Raw genomic sequence first — 16,151 nt, 5'->3', positions numbered from 1 at the left:
TGAACAATAAGCTCAACATTAAACGAATTGAAGGAATCAATATTATTGGTAGATGACCTCTCACCTGTACATTGTCTCGCGTCGCTTTTAAAAACTTTTGCCATTGTTAGCGTAATGCACAGACTGAAAAAAGAAACCAGCGGAAGCATTCTAAAGCATTTACAAACAAGAGACAGACAAATATATTTTGGTGGTAAGACAATATAACAGAAATCTCAAACCTCTCTTCGAGTTGCTAATGACTACTAGCAAACCTAGCTCACGTACATTTTCGTTCAATGTTTGTGTGAACGTAAACGTTGTTGAGTGTTGAATTTATTCAACCGAACATCTGTAGAAAATACCTGTTTTCCACATTTACCAACACAAGAGAATTTACCATTAAGCGAAAAACAGAAAAGAAAAAAACTTTTTTAACACTCACACAATGACGCTGTTTAAAAAATGACAACAACCTTCGATGGGCAATTTTTCTGTTGGATTGGCTTTATAGTTAAAGTGTTAGTCAGTCGAGATCAGATCGTTTAATTGAAAACGTTCGCGTCGGTATTATACATCCGATACGTAGTGAAACAGCCAAGTGTTGTGACTTGAAACAGAAATAATAAAAAAATTAAATTGTTTCGTATCAAAAGAAGTTTAGTTCTTCCATTAAGACGAAAAATAAAAATAGAAAGTCTTTGGTAAAAAATTATTTAATTTATTATTGTCAGTGAGATAACCTTAAAAAGTGAAATTAAAAAACGGAAGATAAATTGATATTGAAGCATCACACATCTCACTCTTTAAAGCGTATGCACCCTTTTTCTTCATCGCGCATTTTATTCGTCTTCATTTGTATTGATCGTGAACCGATCAAGAGAGTTATGTAAATAACGTGATATTATTGGACAGCATAAATTTGAATGGAGTTTTCTTTTCCGCAAAATCAGAATCCAATTGGAATGCATTTTCCATTCAGATTGCTCATGAGCTGAATATTGATAATTTGATTAGCTTTGGTTCAAACTAAATGTTACCAGAGATGAATAACGGGTTTTCTTGGAATAAAAGAAACAAAACAAAACAAAACGAAAGAAAAAAAAATCAAAAACTAAAGTAAAATCATCATCTTGCGTGCGTTACATTGTACACGAACACAGTACGTCTCAACGGCGAACAATTTTTTTTTGTACCAAAATATTTCACGAGGAATTTTCTTTGTGCGAATGGATATTATTGTTATTACCGACTCGATGTTTACAGCGCTCCCACGCTTTGAAAGCTCTCTTGTATACTGAGACTTTGAGAAGGATTTTCTCGGATTCGTTTCACGAGATTCTTTGGATTTTTTTGCGGTAATAGGAAACCTTCTTTAACCCTTTGAGGGGTCAGTACTTCATGCTGCTAAATATCCCTGAAATGCCACAGCAGTGAAGTTGGTTCACAAAACAATTTAAAACTGACATTAGAATTCTATATGACAAAATGTACTAGAAATGTAATAAAACCATAGTTTCCAAACAGCATTTCTGTATGCACTCAACGTCCTTCACATCATTATAATGTGGTTGTTCATTATTCCCAAGTCCTAATAGAAGAGATTTAGTTTTATTTACTCCCAGGAAAACTACGTTAGAAACGTGTCTCTATTTTAACAATTCCACAAGCTCAATTACATCAGCGCTTTATATGGTAGAACCTTTGAGAAAAATTTTGGAAAATCTAGCTATGTAAATTTCACCCGCATTACTCGTGTTTTTACATCATCCTGTATATGCAAAGCCCACAAAACTGGCTTAAAACCATTCATCTGTTTCGATTCTTTTTTCGTTCAATACTTGAAATGCATTGACCTCTACTAAAGTTAGTTAAGCTGTGCACAATGTTCGTGTAATATACCAAATCAGCCCTCTACTATACCCCGAAAAAGTAATAATTCAGATAAACCAGTAACTCTGACACAGGAACTGAGCAATTTTTAAGTTTTGTGAATGTTTCTTCCAACAAAAATAGTAAGAAAATTCGTTCGTTTGGAACGTGGTTTAATGTAATCTTTTATATAGTATCGGTAGCCTGGCAATAATAGCAGATTAGGTGTACTAGATTAGAGATTTTTATTTCGACGAGTTTGACGTTTGCAGTTCGAGTCGAAGGCGAGGAATGCAACCACACTAGCCAAAACAACAATCTCCGAACCATTACGAATCTTAAAATAGTATTGCTCCTAGCATTAACACTAAATTAACAAACGTTAAATTTAGAGGCCTTAGTGATAAGATTGCTTGTTTCGTAAGCCATACAACGAAAACAAGTCACCTATCATTAGAACAGAAACACAGCGTCTGCACTTATATCAGGAGCCTCCAAATATTTTCATTGCTAGGAGCTGTGCTATGACCACATATCGCATGTCGGAAAAAATGAAACTCGTAGACCGAAGTCAGGCACGGTCAAACCAGGTTATTTAAGAAGCTAACCTGCCACGTTCTGGTATTTTCGGAGCTTTAGGAAAATATCTAAAGATCTATCTTAGCAAAGTATGATATACTCAAAGAATTTAAGGACTTTATATAGAACTCGAGCTCGAACGTTGGAGTTTTCTGAGCATAGTGGGAGAGCTGATAGCATTACATCCATATCGTTAATATACCAATTACATAAAAAGATGAATATGTAAAAATTAAAAACATTTAAACGCATTGTGTTATCTACCACACGACCCAAATTGGTTTTGTTTAGTTTTTAAATTAATTTTTAAATTTAATTTCCATTTTCAATTTTCATTTTTGTTGTCGTTGTTTCATTTTGTTGTTTATAATTGTTGTGCATTATTTTAACAGCAAATTTATGCAATCGAGGTGTCAACATGCATAGTTTGAACGAAAGAAATTTACTTTTTTATTGTACATGGATCATATGCTTGGGACTGGTAGTAAATGTAAGTATTGTAAATCGACATAAACAAATTATTTACAAAAATTTCAGCTTCTCAGTTCTCATAATGTAATCGATGAGCTGGTAATTCATTTTTTTTCATTCGAACAAAATTATTCATGTTATGCAAATTCGGTGTATTTTTTCTAATAATTTTTTTTTACAATACAAACGTTTTCCGACGAAACTAATGACTTTTCTGTTCACAAATTGAATTCATTTTTATACACTCAACATACACGACACACAATCATATGCAAATTCTATGAATTCCGATGACTGATCTTTTCAAAAGATCGCAATCGAAGAAGACGCATAAAATTCCATCTAAATTTGGATATTATGAACGAAAGAAAATTGATGCTGAATGGGATTATAAGAAAAATAAAAAAAAGTAACTAATACGTGTGCAAATATCATCATATCCCAGAGACTATGGTTTGGTTACTTTTGAACATATAAATATTTTGCCATGACTGAACATTTTTTACCGTGTGCATATTGGTATACGTCACATATTATAACAATAATGATCAAAATATGGCCACGAATTTATTATATAAAAATGATCCACAGAAAATATGCAGTGTTGTTGAGACAAACTAATAGTATATGAGTATGGGTATCGACATAATATATAGGTATAGACACTCGGCGCGCATTGTTCATTGTATTTGTGTCATTTAAAAGAGGTGTAATAATTTAATTGAAAATGCATGTAGGATTTTACATTATATTTACAGTATGAATACGAGTGGGTAATCCATCCATACAGACAAAATAAAATTTATTTGAAATTCTAATAATTTTTATGATTTAAAATTACATTTTTCGTTTAGAATAGACCTTCACTGTCCAATGTCTTTTGCAACGTAAACTTTGAATATGGTCGGTGCATTTTAAGTTTTAGCAAAATTGTATTTGTTGCAGCTTTTAAAGCAAAATAATCATATTTTTGTGTATGAAACGACGATGAGGCTACGTATGTTTAAGTTGTCTACATATACGGTCACTTCTCAACAGTGATCATTATCAAGCAATTTATTGGCTTTGTTACCTTTGATTTATTCTTTACTCAGAGTGTGATATCAAGCGGTTTATAATAATTTGAGAGAGTGTTGCGAAATTGAAGTTTCCCAACTGTTCACAGACGTCAAGCATACCATTCGTATAATTACCTCGTTCTATACTTCATTTGATCAAATTATGATCAACATTTTGACACGAAATCTCTTACTTCACTTCTTCTACCATAGATTTTGCTATGTAAAATTGCATTAGCCCGAGATCATCGCTTATTTTTGCTGTCGCTTTCAGTAGAATCTGCGTCATTATAAAATATCCTGAATGTGGACGGTGACGGTAAAGTGTACCTTTGCGTTATCCCATTTCTATTTGGAATAAATTCAGACGGAATGTAAGTCCGCATCTGCGGGAAAAATGGTTTATCTTCAAGAAAAAAGTTTGTATCGCGAGCAAAGGTAATGGTTATAATTCTCATCGAAGATAATACTTAAATATATCAAACATAGCCAATCCATTTGGATTAAGTAAATCCAAAATATTGTTGTAATCTTAAAACTATTCAAATTTTCATCTTTCACCTGTTTTATTACAGTATGACTACCGAATACACACATGTAATGTTAAACAACAGAAATTTAACACTCAATTTCGTACAACTACTGACCTGATCACATTAAAATATGAAATTGTCTAAAAATGAAATCAAATTTTTTCTCTTTAGTCGTTCTGTTTCAGACGTTTTTTTTTTAAATTATTTTAAAATAGTCGATTGCATATGCGTGACTTTAGGAATTCAAAGAATTTGTATGCATCATTTGAGTTTGTTACAATCTTAAGGTAAACATTCATTATTGTCGAGTAAACGAATAGTTTGAGGCAGTTTATAAAGAATAATAAATGAATGGTGTGGTATATATTGAACTAACCAATGAAATTATTACTCATATCCGATTAATGTTATCAAGATTGGTCTTATTTGCACAGCAGATTCTTGTGAAAAGTAAATCATCAAATTTTCTCAAGACTCTTGGATTTTTCACAAAAGATTCTTGATTTTTTCTTGTAGGATTTAAGAAAGTTTTTGACAGTTATTTGTACACCGAGCGATTTTTTTTTGGAAATTGTATACTGAGGGTGTTGTTTCCGGGAAAATTTACATTTTATCAACTTTTTCCCGAGGTAAACATACCGATTTTTCCAACAAAAATTTCTGAATTCTCAGCGGAGGGGAGAAAATGACTATGAGCTTTGCATGTCCTTTATCAAACGAATTTTCAATTTGTTCCAAATGAAGCATTCGTTTCATTTATCTCTTTTTTCCAAGCCTAATACTAACTTCCGTTTTGGTCAAATAGTAAGATTGCATTGAAGTGTTCAGCCCAACTTCAGAAAAGTAGATACGTTTGATTTGTACTCCTTTTTGATTTGAAACTAAAAGAAATGCGCCGCACCTGAAACGTGTTTTTTAATTAGTTGTGCGTACTATTGTTTTTTTTTTGCAGCACTATGTTGTTCCGACGAATAGTTCAGGAAGTCGTTTGGTTGCAAAGATTTAATTAGATGATACCTAACAGTGATTCCGCTCAAATACTTTCTCCTTGCGGTTATGAAAGCAGGACAGTAGCACAAGTAGTGCTCAGCTGTGTCCTTAAGATCGCTGCATTGTTCGAAGCTAGCGTCCGCTCGTCTGCCGATAGTGGTTAGATGACTTTTAAAGCCAAAGTGTCCCATCATTACCCTTGTATAGTTTTTGAGTCTCGTCCTACTGATGTTTAGAAAAAACTTGGAGTTGTTTCTGCTGATCTTTATGCAATTTTTGGCTTGTCTACAGTTCGGATTATCTGCCCCAAAACTTGGTGAATTTGATGTTACGGAGTGATGTTATTTTTTGTCTATTACAATTGTATGGACCTATGAAATCTGTTTGTGCTCCATTTTTCGCTAAGATGTCCGCTTCCTCATTTCCTTTAATGTCGGAGTGCCGGAGTTGGTTCTCTCACAATCAAGCCCTACTTAATTATTCTAATAATTAGAATTCAAAAAATACAAAGACAACACGCAAGTCCATTAAGATTTGTTCGATAAATACAATTAGCAATAGTCGCTTTGATTTCTGAAATTAAAAAACTTCTTGACTTACCGATCAAAAAAAAATCTGAAATTCTAATTTACGTTATGGCGGGTACAAAAATCTGTGAGATTTTTCTGCGAATAAGTCCAATACGAGCGACAATATTCAAAGTGGGTTGTTTACTTAGCAATTAATTGAGACAAATGATGTGCGGAGCAAAAACTGACAAATAAATGAAATGTTACACGCAGCCATTCGGTTAAGCAGTCCAACCGCTTCTTATGCAAAATCAACGTATAAAATTGGTTGATCAAACAAATCGATAAGACATTCGACAATTGAAATTATTTAAATTATCTAACGAGATTTCTTTTCTGTTTTGTTTCATTTTTTTTTTGCGCGCGCGGATTATGTTGCGGAAACAAAGTATGGTTTTTTCCCGTCACATATTCGAGAGAGAGAAAAAAATTTAAAGCGCAAATTCAATCACGGCTTCCAACATTTTAATTCGCTTTTTTACGCATAATGTAAATTATAACAATTCGTAAATAAACATGTCATAATATGTGCTAAAGCATTTATATATGGGGAAAAAATGCTGTGTATTTTTAATCGCTGTGTTGCCCATTCATTTGTCATCAATTCCATCTGAAAAACATTGTTGTAGGCGACATTGTTCAAGGTTAAATGAAAACGAATTGTTTACAAAAAAAATTTAATAATTTTTTTATTTCTTACTTCGGAATAAAAATTCGTAATTTGCACATATAATACACACAGGCATCGGAATCTGAAGGTACCAAAAGATGAGAATGAACAAATTAAATATCTGAACTTTTTTTTTTCGTATTCACTTTTTAAAGTTTATTTTTTGGGCTGGTTTCGAATACGAATACGAAATCGTTACTAACATTTAAACAGAAAATAAATTCAATGAAGTGAAGAATGAATGTGATTTAAGGATCAGAAGCCATCTGTTGTTCTCGTTGCGAAACAAAAATTAATCTGCAAAATTTCAACACATTCAACCATATTAATGAAATGCAAAGGCTGTGTGTAGTCCCTTGCTTCAACGTCACACTGGTTGAAATAAAATATTAGTGACGAGATGCAAAGTGTTAGCATTGATTCCAATTGTCGTTGCACTCGATACACCTTTTACACCTTCGTCTTCGACTCAAACAAATTTTACGGAAGAAGGATTCCATCATTTGTTCCACTTTTAATTCAAACTGTGACAAAAGATCTCTTTCTACCAGTAGAATCTACTTACAAGGTAGGTCCTACACATCCTTAATTAGAAATAACTGGGCAGTTATTCGTGTCTGTTTGAACTTTAATATAGTAAGACGACAAACTGCCTACGATACCAACCCAAAATCTGTGTAATTAACCTGCAACTGACGGCAAGCATATTAACAGTTTTACTTTCAAACTATTACTCGTTTGATCGAAGATTTTTAGAGATTGATTTTATAAATCTTTTACTTCTTTTGTTTTGAACATGGTTTTTGCTATAAATATAAGACCGCATTAGTCAGAGGTTGTCGTTTATTATTGCTGTCGTTGTCGATAACAGATGACAGCCGTCTGCAACAGGTTAATCGAATCTTTTCCTCCATTTGAAATAAGTGTTTTGAATATGGTCGAAGCAAAATCTGTTACTTCATTAGTTCGAACTAACATTTTGCTATTTAAAGTCATGTTAAGCAGAGATTATGTTTAACATTGTCGTCGCTCTCGGTAACAGATGAGAACATTAGCAGTAGTTTTTTCTGCGTATTGACCAATGACATAATAGTGGGATATACAGGCCTTCTATGTAAATATTTTGTTCAGGCGGTGAAGCAAAAGTAAATACGAAATATTCAAGTATGTGTGTGAGTACCTTAAATTTATTTTTCGAAAAGTCTGCAGCAGTTTCACCGATTTGTCAAAATTTATTTGGAATGTTTAAGTGTGTGTGTCTCAAATGTATATTACACAGACAGAGTTTACTTTTGCTTCACGATTTCTTCTACGTAATTCCTGTCTATCCCACTATTATGTCATTGGTAGTGACTATTCGCAAGCGCCTGCCAATAGCCAAATTATTACTAAATATGCTATTGGCAGGCGCCTGTCAATAGCATCTCCCTTATACAAAATGCTATTGGCAGGCGAACTGGCCTGTGAATAGTGTTTTCCCTTTTACGGAGGCTATTGGCAGGCGCTTGTCCATAGCATTTTCTCTTTTACACAGGCTATTGGCAGTCGCCTGCCAATAGTATTTTTCCTTTTACAAAGACTATTTGCCGTTGAAATGGCCTCCAATGTGTGATCGAGTTATCCTTGGCGAGAAAATCAAGTTGTAGATGATCAAAGTAACAGAAGAAAAAAGGAGGAAAATAAATCAGTTTTGAACAAGAAGCTCAGGGGACAACATCCCCAAGTAAAGTCTTTCAATTGTAGTGAGTAGATTTTCTGATAGTTGCCGTTTACAACTGCTTTCCTTGGAGTGTCCTTCAGTGTTTCAGGCTCTTCAATGAACTAATAGACGTAAACCAAACGTTAAAGATTTTGTCAATATTGATCACTATGTGGATTACAGCTCTGTATCGGGATAAAAGTTTGATTTTTCTCTCTCTGTGTCTTACGTTTCTTGTGATTGGAATAGAAAAGACCAATTAACCTGGCGATACTTTCATCTATTTTGAACACTTTTTCTTAACGTTCGTACAATGTCTTTTTGCGAATGAGATTTCGTAATGATATTTTAACAAAAGTAACTTTCTAACGATCTATGATATGGAAATCAGATACAATTTAAACAGAAAACTATCAGTCAACACTCTGAAATCGATAATAATTGAATGAACTGTAAGGTTGAAGGATTTTACACACAAGAAATAGAAGACGTTGTCGTCAATCAATCAAAAGTAAATTCAACATTTTAAGCGTTCAGCCCAATTTAAATTGTGTAACCAAATAACAAAATGACTCTACTAAGTAATGGTGCAACTCAAATCATTTCTTTCGTCAATCAATTCAAATTACAAAGAAAAAATTTGATTATTGAAAACGATTTCAGACGATAGAAAAAGTCCATTTATCAAATGACTTCGTTAAATTATTTTTCCGGAATGACGGACAACCAACCATTTAAAATAGTAAAATGTTCACAGCATTTTCGGTTCGAAAATTGTAAGTTCCTTTCTTTGATCAGGTGAAAATTAAAACCTTTTTTTTTTAAATTTGTTGCGACCACGTAATTTTGAACATTTATACGTATCTGTGACTCGTATTATATAGATAGATACTCAGCTGGAAAACACCTTCAGCAAATATTGAACTGAGTTCTTAAAATACAATCAACTTATATGTGAAACTTATGTGTGTCGTTAAATTGGTTTTATCGGAAGAGTAACTGTGACGATTTCACAAATATTTGAAATTTGATCGTCTTTCCATAAAACCATACCGAGCCACTCAACTGGAAGAAATTTTTATTGGAATTTTTATTTTATTGTTTTCACATGACTTGGTCCGAAAATAATTGACTGAAGTCGGTCTACATTTTCTTTTGCTTAACATTCAACAAACAAACAAAATAACCCAACGATGACCAACGATTATATAAATTTCAATAAAGTGGATAACGAGATGATCTTACACGTCCATAAAAAAACGAACTATTAAAACCCCCTCAAGGATTATGTATGTCGATCACGAAAAATGTTAGATCTTTCTTCTGGACTGGTAATCGGTTCTAATGCATAGGTACATAATGCAATGCAAACAATATATTCAGCCATTGGATAAGGGTTCAATGTTCTACTGAACGCTGTTGGAACGATTGTTATAATGAAATTAATGAATGTAAATTCTTATAACCATTGGTTGGTTACATAAAAATGTATCTAACAAATAGAAAATAAAGCGATCATTAAATGCAACTAAAGTTACGGCTACGACAAAGGCAAAAATAAACAAACAGATAATTTTCCTGTATACACACACCATTTATACCATGCTCTGATTACTAAAATCGAGTCTCGTATGGTTCATAGTTTTAATTTAAAATTGAAATCTATTTATCTATTGCCCGTGCTTTTATTTTACAGCGGAATATTATTAGCATTGTAATTGCTACTTCAGTGTTTTTCGTGCACAACTACATAATACGCAATGTTGTAAGCACAATCATATCACGATTCCATGTTAATGAATGACAGTATTACGTTTTGTTACATATGGATTAATACTGTACACAGTACGGCGAACGTTGCGTAGATTGTATTTAATTGTTGGCTCTATTGTAACAATTAAATAAAATAATAAACTTAAAACAATAAATTAAAACAAAAAGAAGATTCATTGCGATTGAGGGTATTCGGATTTCTGAATCATATTCTGAAGCGTATCCATCGTTGCTAATCGTGTAACGGCTATTTAGGGTGTGGCTGTTTTAGTGTTATATTTTAATGAGGCCCTGGACCGAAACATCTTTGGAACAGAAGCAATTAGTGCTGAGAACATTGTTTACATGCTTATGCACTTTACATCACTGTTTGCGACAGGGAAAATGCACTTATACCGTCCACAAACATCTAAAATATGTTACGTCACTGCTTGTAAATGCTTGTTTAGGCAAGTGTGAGGTTTGCGGAACGAGCCGAAGGCGAGTGGAGTAATCACACTATTAAAGATAATATGAGCTTGGTTGGTACAACACATTTAAAGATGTCGGTGTTGATTTCCAAAAACAGCCAATTTTCCAATATTTTCCCCGCTTGGATAACGAACATTCTAACGTCTTCTTCTTTCGGTGTACGTTACGCACAGTAGAGCATTCTAAAGTCATAACCAGATTACATGTTCATTTCATTGTATATGTGGTACTTAGTGTAAGCTCAACGCCGATTCTCGATTTTGAAGGTCTTGCCAATATCAACAAATTATAATCGACACATTCTAACAAACATGAACGCATGAACCAGTACCGGCCTGTCCCGCAAAATCTACTACTTCCTTAATTTCAGCATAAGCTTATCAGAACTGAAAAGTAAATTTTGTTAAATTCAGTAAATCTTTGAAAAAATTCAGGCGTGGTTGACGATAACATACTGACTATCTTCAGACGTGTCACTAATCTGACATCAGATTTTAAGAACGACCCATTGTCTGCAAAATTTATCTCTAAGACGTTTCCCCACCAAATTCACGAACCAATTTTTTCTCCATTTCAGATAAATGGCCAAGAAGCTGAGACAACCGAATTCGCACCACACGTATCAGCAACATGTAAAGCAGGTGTTATGAATATAAAAGTGGCCTTCAATGGTTCATATACCGGAACTGTTCATGCCAGAGAATATAGAAACAGCAACTGTATGGTTGTGGGCGACGGCGGTTCATCCGTTTCTTTAAGTTTAAACATGTTGGCGAACAAGGGCCAAAATGACTTCTGTGGTATTCTCGTTAGCAATGTAAATGCTGAGGTGAGTTGAAACAATTTAACAAACAAAAACAAAAAAATCGAAACCAAAATGCAAATTTTTTCGACACAAAACGGTGTGAGTGGAGGGCACAGAAAAGTCTCAGTTATATTACGTGGTCGTCATCTATTCAAACACATCAAATGACATTCACACACCGACAAACAATTTTTAACTTGTAGATTTTGTATTCTTTTAAAATTTTAATAATTTGTTGACAAGATGTGCAACCTGAGTAAGGTGTTTAGTGATGTCAGACACCACATAAAAGCTTTGAAAAGTTCGTATATATAATCTGCAATTAATGCAAAGTTGAAGCGAAAGAGATCGTCACGTTAATTAACGTTTGTAATCATCTCACTTGTATTATCTGTAGCAAAATCTGTTACTCCATTCGTTTAAACTAACATTTTGCGCGATACCGATAGAGCACTGTTTGCCCAGCTAGCTTTTGTCACTTCTCCGTGTGCCATCATATTGTTCTGCATTGTATTGCATCCTCCTTGCATATTTTTACAAATTACGCAAGATTTAGTAGCTAGTCCAGTCAAATGATCGAACGACGGTGACGGCTGTTAGTTGTTCAACACAACGATACAATATGTACACAAAGTATCAACTTATCGAACAAGGAGAGCAAAGGGGGATCCAAGTGGGTCGCTCCACTGTTACTGACTCAACACTCAAGCTCTTCCAGAAAGACCACAGGATCCTATTCAAATGTGCAAGGACAAGGTCAATCGGGCTTTTGTGATTCACAAGCAGTAACATTCTATCTACTAGTCAGTTATTTCTAACGAAGTATCAGTTGAAAAAATGCTCTCCGAGCTGTTCTAACTTTGCTTGAAAATTTAAGGAATTGTGCTTGTGATTCCCTTAAATCGAGACATTGTAAATTCTCATTTACTCAGATTAGTCTCGTCGTTACCTCTATCCGTTGCCACGTGACGACTCAATTACGTTTCTATAATACTTGATATTCCAGCGGGTCCAACAATATCTATGAAATCGTTGTTGTTGTAGTTGATCATATACCATTTTTATCCCAATTAGAGAACGGAAGAACGATCCGTCCAATTAGCAGTTCGTGTACACAGAACTCTGGAATTAGCCGATGATAAATTCTACGTGATCACTTGCGGTAAATCTGGATTTACTAGGTTTGTTTTCCCCACATTACGTTTGCAGGCGGTAATGATTGAGGAATGATTTTTTTTTTTCAATTTTTTTCCTAGGGATAAAGACTCGTATGTCGCATTAAAGTTCATGGAAAATAATCGTCGTGTTCGAGAAACTGTCTACGGCCGTGAATATACAATTTCAGCTGAGCTCACACAACCGAATGGTACTTATGGGATAAAAGTGAAAAATTGTATCGCGTTCAACAAGAAAAACGTTAGCTATTCACTGATCAACGAGAAAGGGTTCGTAGAATGCAAATTTCTCAGTAAAATCTGAAAATTCTATTGAAAATTCTTTTCATTTTCTCTACACCTCCAGCTGCCCCATCGATCCGAATGTTATAACGAAATTCAAATCGAACGACGATGGCACCAAGGCAACAGCATTGTTGAAGTCAATGTTCAAATTTCCCGAAGGCTCTGAAGTTCACATTCAGTGCGACATTGTACAGTGTGTGGGAAAATGTCCCGATGATGAACTCTGCACGGTCAGCATTGCCGAACAGGTGAAAGGCGGTCGTTCATTAAGTGAAAAATCATCCGACGACAATATGCTACTCGCTTCGACCACTGTATTCGTTCTAGATCCTGCTGAAGCACCATGTAAATTGAACGAACCTTTTTTTTTCGACAATTTTGCTAAAATAATTTATTTGAACAAATTGTTCCTTTTCAGTAATTTCTCCGCTTTGCGAAGAGGGCGGAGTGAGACCTGCATGGTTGTTATGGTTAACGATTGCCCTAGGTGTTCTGTTCCTAATTATGTTACTGATGAACATTTTCTTATGCACTGCTATGAGCTGTAGTTGTGCCCGGACTGAGGTATGAGGGGATACTTCTAGTTTTGGTCAAAAAAAACTTTGTTTTTTTAACAAAAAATTCTTTTTTAAGATTATCGAAAAAGAGCCGTCAATAATTGAAGAGTACGATCCGTACAGAAGCTGGCACGGCAGTCAATATGGTTCACGGTATTCCTTACACGGACGTGATGGTCATAATAAGGGATACACAAGCGGCGGTTCGACCATACACTCAAATAGGTCTGATAGATACTAAACCGAAATTCTTCCATTTCTATTTTCTGTTTCTCTCTCTCGCTCTCTCTCACTATCTTTCCCCTTCCAACCTTTCATTTTTCTACTCTCCCATTCTTTGTGTGTGAACTTTAACAAAAAATGACATCAATGTTCTTGATAAAGGTCTCTACCGATTGATTCTGATCATTACGCTATTGTGCACTCGCGACCTCATTCAGGAGCCAATGGTCATCGTTCCAGAGGACCGCCTAGTAATTTGTAATAACTGTTCTTTTGTTCTTTAAATTTTTGTTTGTTTAATCGTCGTATTGTAAATAAATTGCTCACTTTTCCAACTACACACCATAACAGACATGACACCATATCCATTAAAATGAATAAGAAATATAGTAGAAGCAAAAACCGGTAAATCATTCGAATGCCAATCGAGATTTATAGTTGTGCTCAGTTTGACTAGATTGAAAATTGCCTGGAGAGAATTTGTTTCATTTGCGAGTAAAATATTGAAAGTTAGAGACCATATTTTAAGAACAATGTTTGATTCGTCACAAAGAGTAACCATTTATATACACATCCTTAACACATAATGCACTAAAAACAAAACTTGTTACATAACATCATTCATATACAAAAAAAACATAGAAAATATTTTATTTTAGAAGGAAACAGCTAAGTTTAAAACCTACTTTTATCGAGTAAACACGAGAAATGAGACACTAATATAATTACACTAATTTTAGCGCGCATTTTTAACCTTTTACCGATGTTGACAAAGTTGTCCCCCTCGTTGAAATGTGTACAATTTCAAAAAAGAGTCCCAAAAACACGAAAAAAAACAGTCGACAACAGTTTTGTCGTTGAGTTTTAAGGAATCGCCTGAGAAATGAAGTCTCGAGAGTCGATTTTTTTCGTATTTTGTTGGATTCTTCAAACATATTTTTCAGTTATCATAAAGTATTGGACATAATTGTTCTATAATTATCCCATCCCAGCATGACAAAAATTTGTGAAAATAACTCGACCTGAACTTCGACGAGTTTAAATCTGCTCGAAGCGTTCGCCAGCAAACTAATTTCCAAAATCGACGAACTTCTAGAACTTCTTCATTTTTTTTTCTGTTTCAATTGAATGATTGATTGAATGATATCGTTTCTACATCAAATTGTTTTGGAAGTGCAATGTCGTAAAATTTCCCTCCTACTGTAAGTTAAAGCTGAAAATGTTCGAATTTTTTTATTGGTACCAACATTTTCTTTTTCGTTAGACTCTGAGTTCAGGCTCGTCCTCCACATAAAAATTCCACAAAATGTTAGTCGATTTTTTTTAAACATTTAGGACGTGTAAAAACTTATGACGACGTAAAACGGTGATACGCTTGCCGTCTGTAAAAGGTTAACAAATTGACTGTCCACATTTAAGTGGAAGTTGTTGGGCTGATATTCTAAGCAAAGAATGGTTCTGCATAATATCGGAAAAATACTCCATTGAGATTGTGATTTATGCTGAATCTGTCACTGACGGCTGTCATCGGTTATCGACCACGACAGTAATAATAAACGACAAGCTCTGACTAAAGAGGGCTTATAGAGCAAAAAGCATGTTTAAAACAAACGGAGTAAAAGATTTCTGAAATCAATCTAAGAAAATCTTCGATCAAATGACGTAAAACTTTATGCTTGGCGTCTGTGACAGGTTAAAAGTTGATGTAAAAGTTGAAATTTTATATGTTGCCTCTCCATCTCCATATGAATATCTAAATGCGGAATAGAGACATTTAACATTGCGAATTATGAGAAAAATGAAATTTTAATATGTTGGTCACTTGAGACAGAAGTTGTGGTCTCAAGTCCTTGTGTTGCTCCTTTTGTCCTGGACAAAAAGAATAAAAACAACTTTTGTGTTTGTTGTGTATTAATATGTTTGTTTCTTTCGCGAAGTTACACGATATACTTCGGATTTTGATCAAGAAGAAAAAAGGATGAACCTGTGCCGAAATAAGTAGAAAAAACGCAAATTTCATTTTCCTTATAATTTGCTAATATGACATCCGCCTTTTTCGTATTTAACTATTCATATAATTTGTATGCAGACATTACCTATAACTTTCCAATTTTACGTCATATATTAAATGAACATCGCAATCTGTCAGCCTAATGACACATCGATAGCGAAAACGATACTTTTCCGACGAATGGTGTCCAACAATGTTTTGCTTAGAATATGAATCCAAATCGATTAAACCATACTCTTCCACATTATGTCGACGATCAATTGAAATCGTCTTCTTTCACTTAAATATAAATAAATTTGGGAAAAAAAACCTTGCGAATAGAAGAAAAAGATTCTTGTAGTGTGCAATAAAACGGATAAAATTTGTATAACAAATTTGCATTGAAAATGTAATGTTTTAGGTAATCGAAAATGTAAATAAATAATTATGAGC

At 34.1% G+C, this 16,151-nt stretch overlaps 1 protein-coding gene across 2 annotated transcripts; it reads left to right on the top strand.

Annotated features, from left to right (window-relative positions):
• Positions 1-436: 436 nt before the first annotated feature.
• LOC119067373 lies at positions 437-16,019 on the top strand. 2 transcript variants are annotated; one of them, XR_005085929.1, is made up of 10 exons: positions 437-683; positions 2,823-2,920; positions 11,242-11,493; positions 12,544-12,650; positions 12,726-12,914; positions 12,991-13,274; positions 13,348-13,493; positions 13,563-13,711; positions 13,871-15,218; positions 15,401-16,019. XR_005085929.1 is itself a non-coding variant. In XM_037170294.1 (9 exons), the coding sequence occupies exons 2-9, from the start codon at positions 2,849-2,851 to the stop codon at positions 13,968-13,970; spliced, it is 1,299 nt and encodes a 432-aa protein (XP_037026189.1). In that variant the 5' UTR covers positions 437-683; positions 2,823-2,848; the 3' UTR covers positions 13,971-16,019. The 2 variants fall into 2 exon arrangements, 1 of the variants encoding a protein (XP_037026189.1); XM_037170294.1 differs by having other exon boundaries at positions 13,871-16,019.
• Positions 16,020-16,151: the final 132 nt, after the last annotated feature.

This window comes from Bradysia coprophila (genome assembly GCF_014529535.1).
Source record: "Bradysia coprophila strain Holo2 chromosome X unlocalized genomic scaffold, BU_Bcop_v1 contig_12, whole genome shotgun sequence".
NCBI classification, from domain to species: domain Eukaryota; kingdom Metazoa; phylum Arthropoda; class Insecta; order Diptera; family Sciaridae; genus Bradysia; species Bradysia coprophila.
This window is presented reverse-complemented; position numbering and strand designations above follow the sequence as displayed.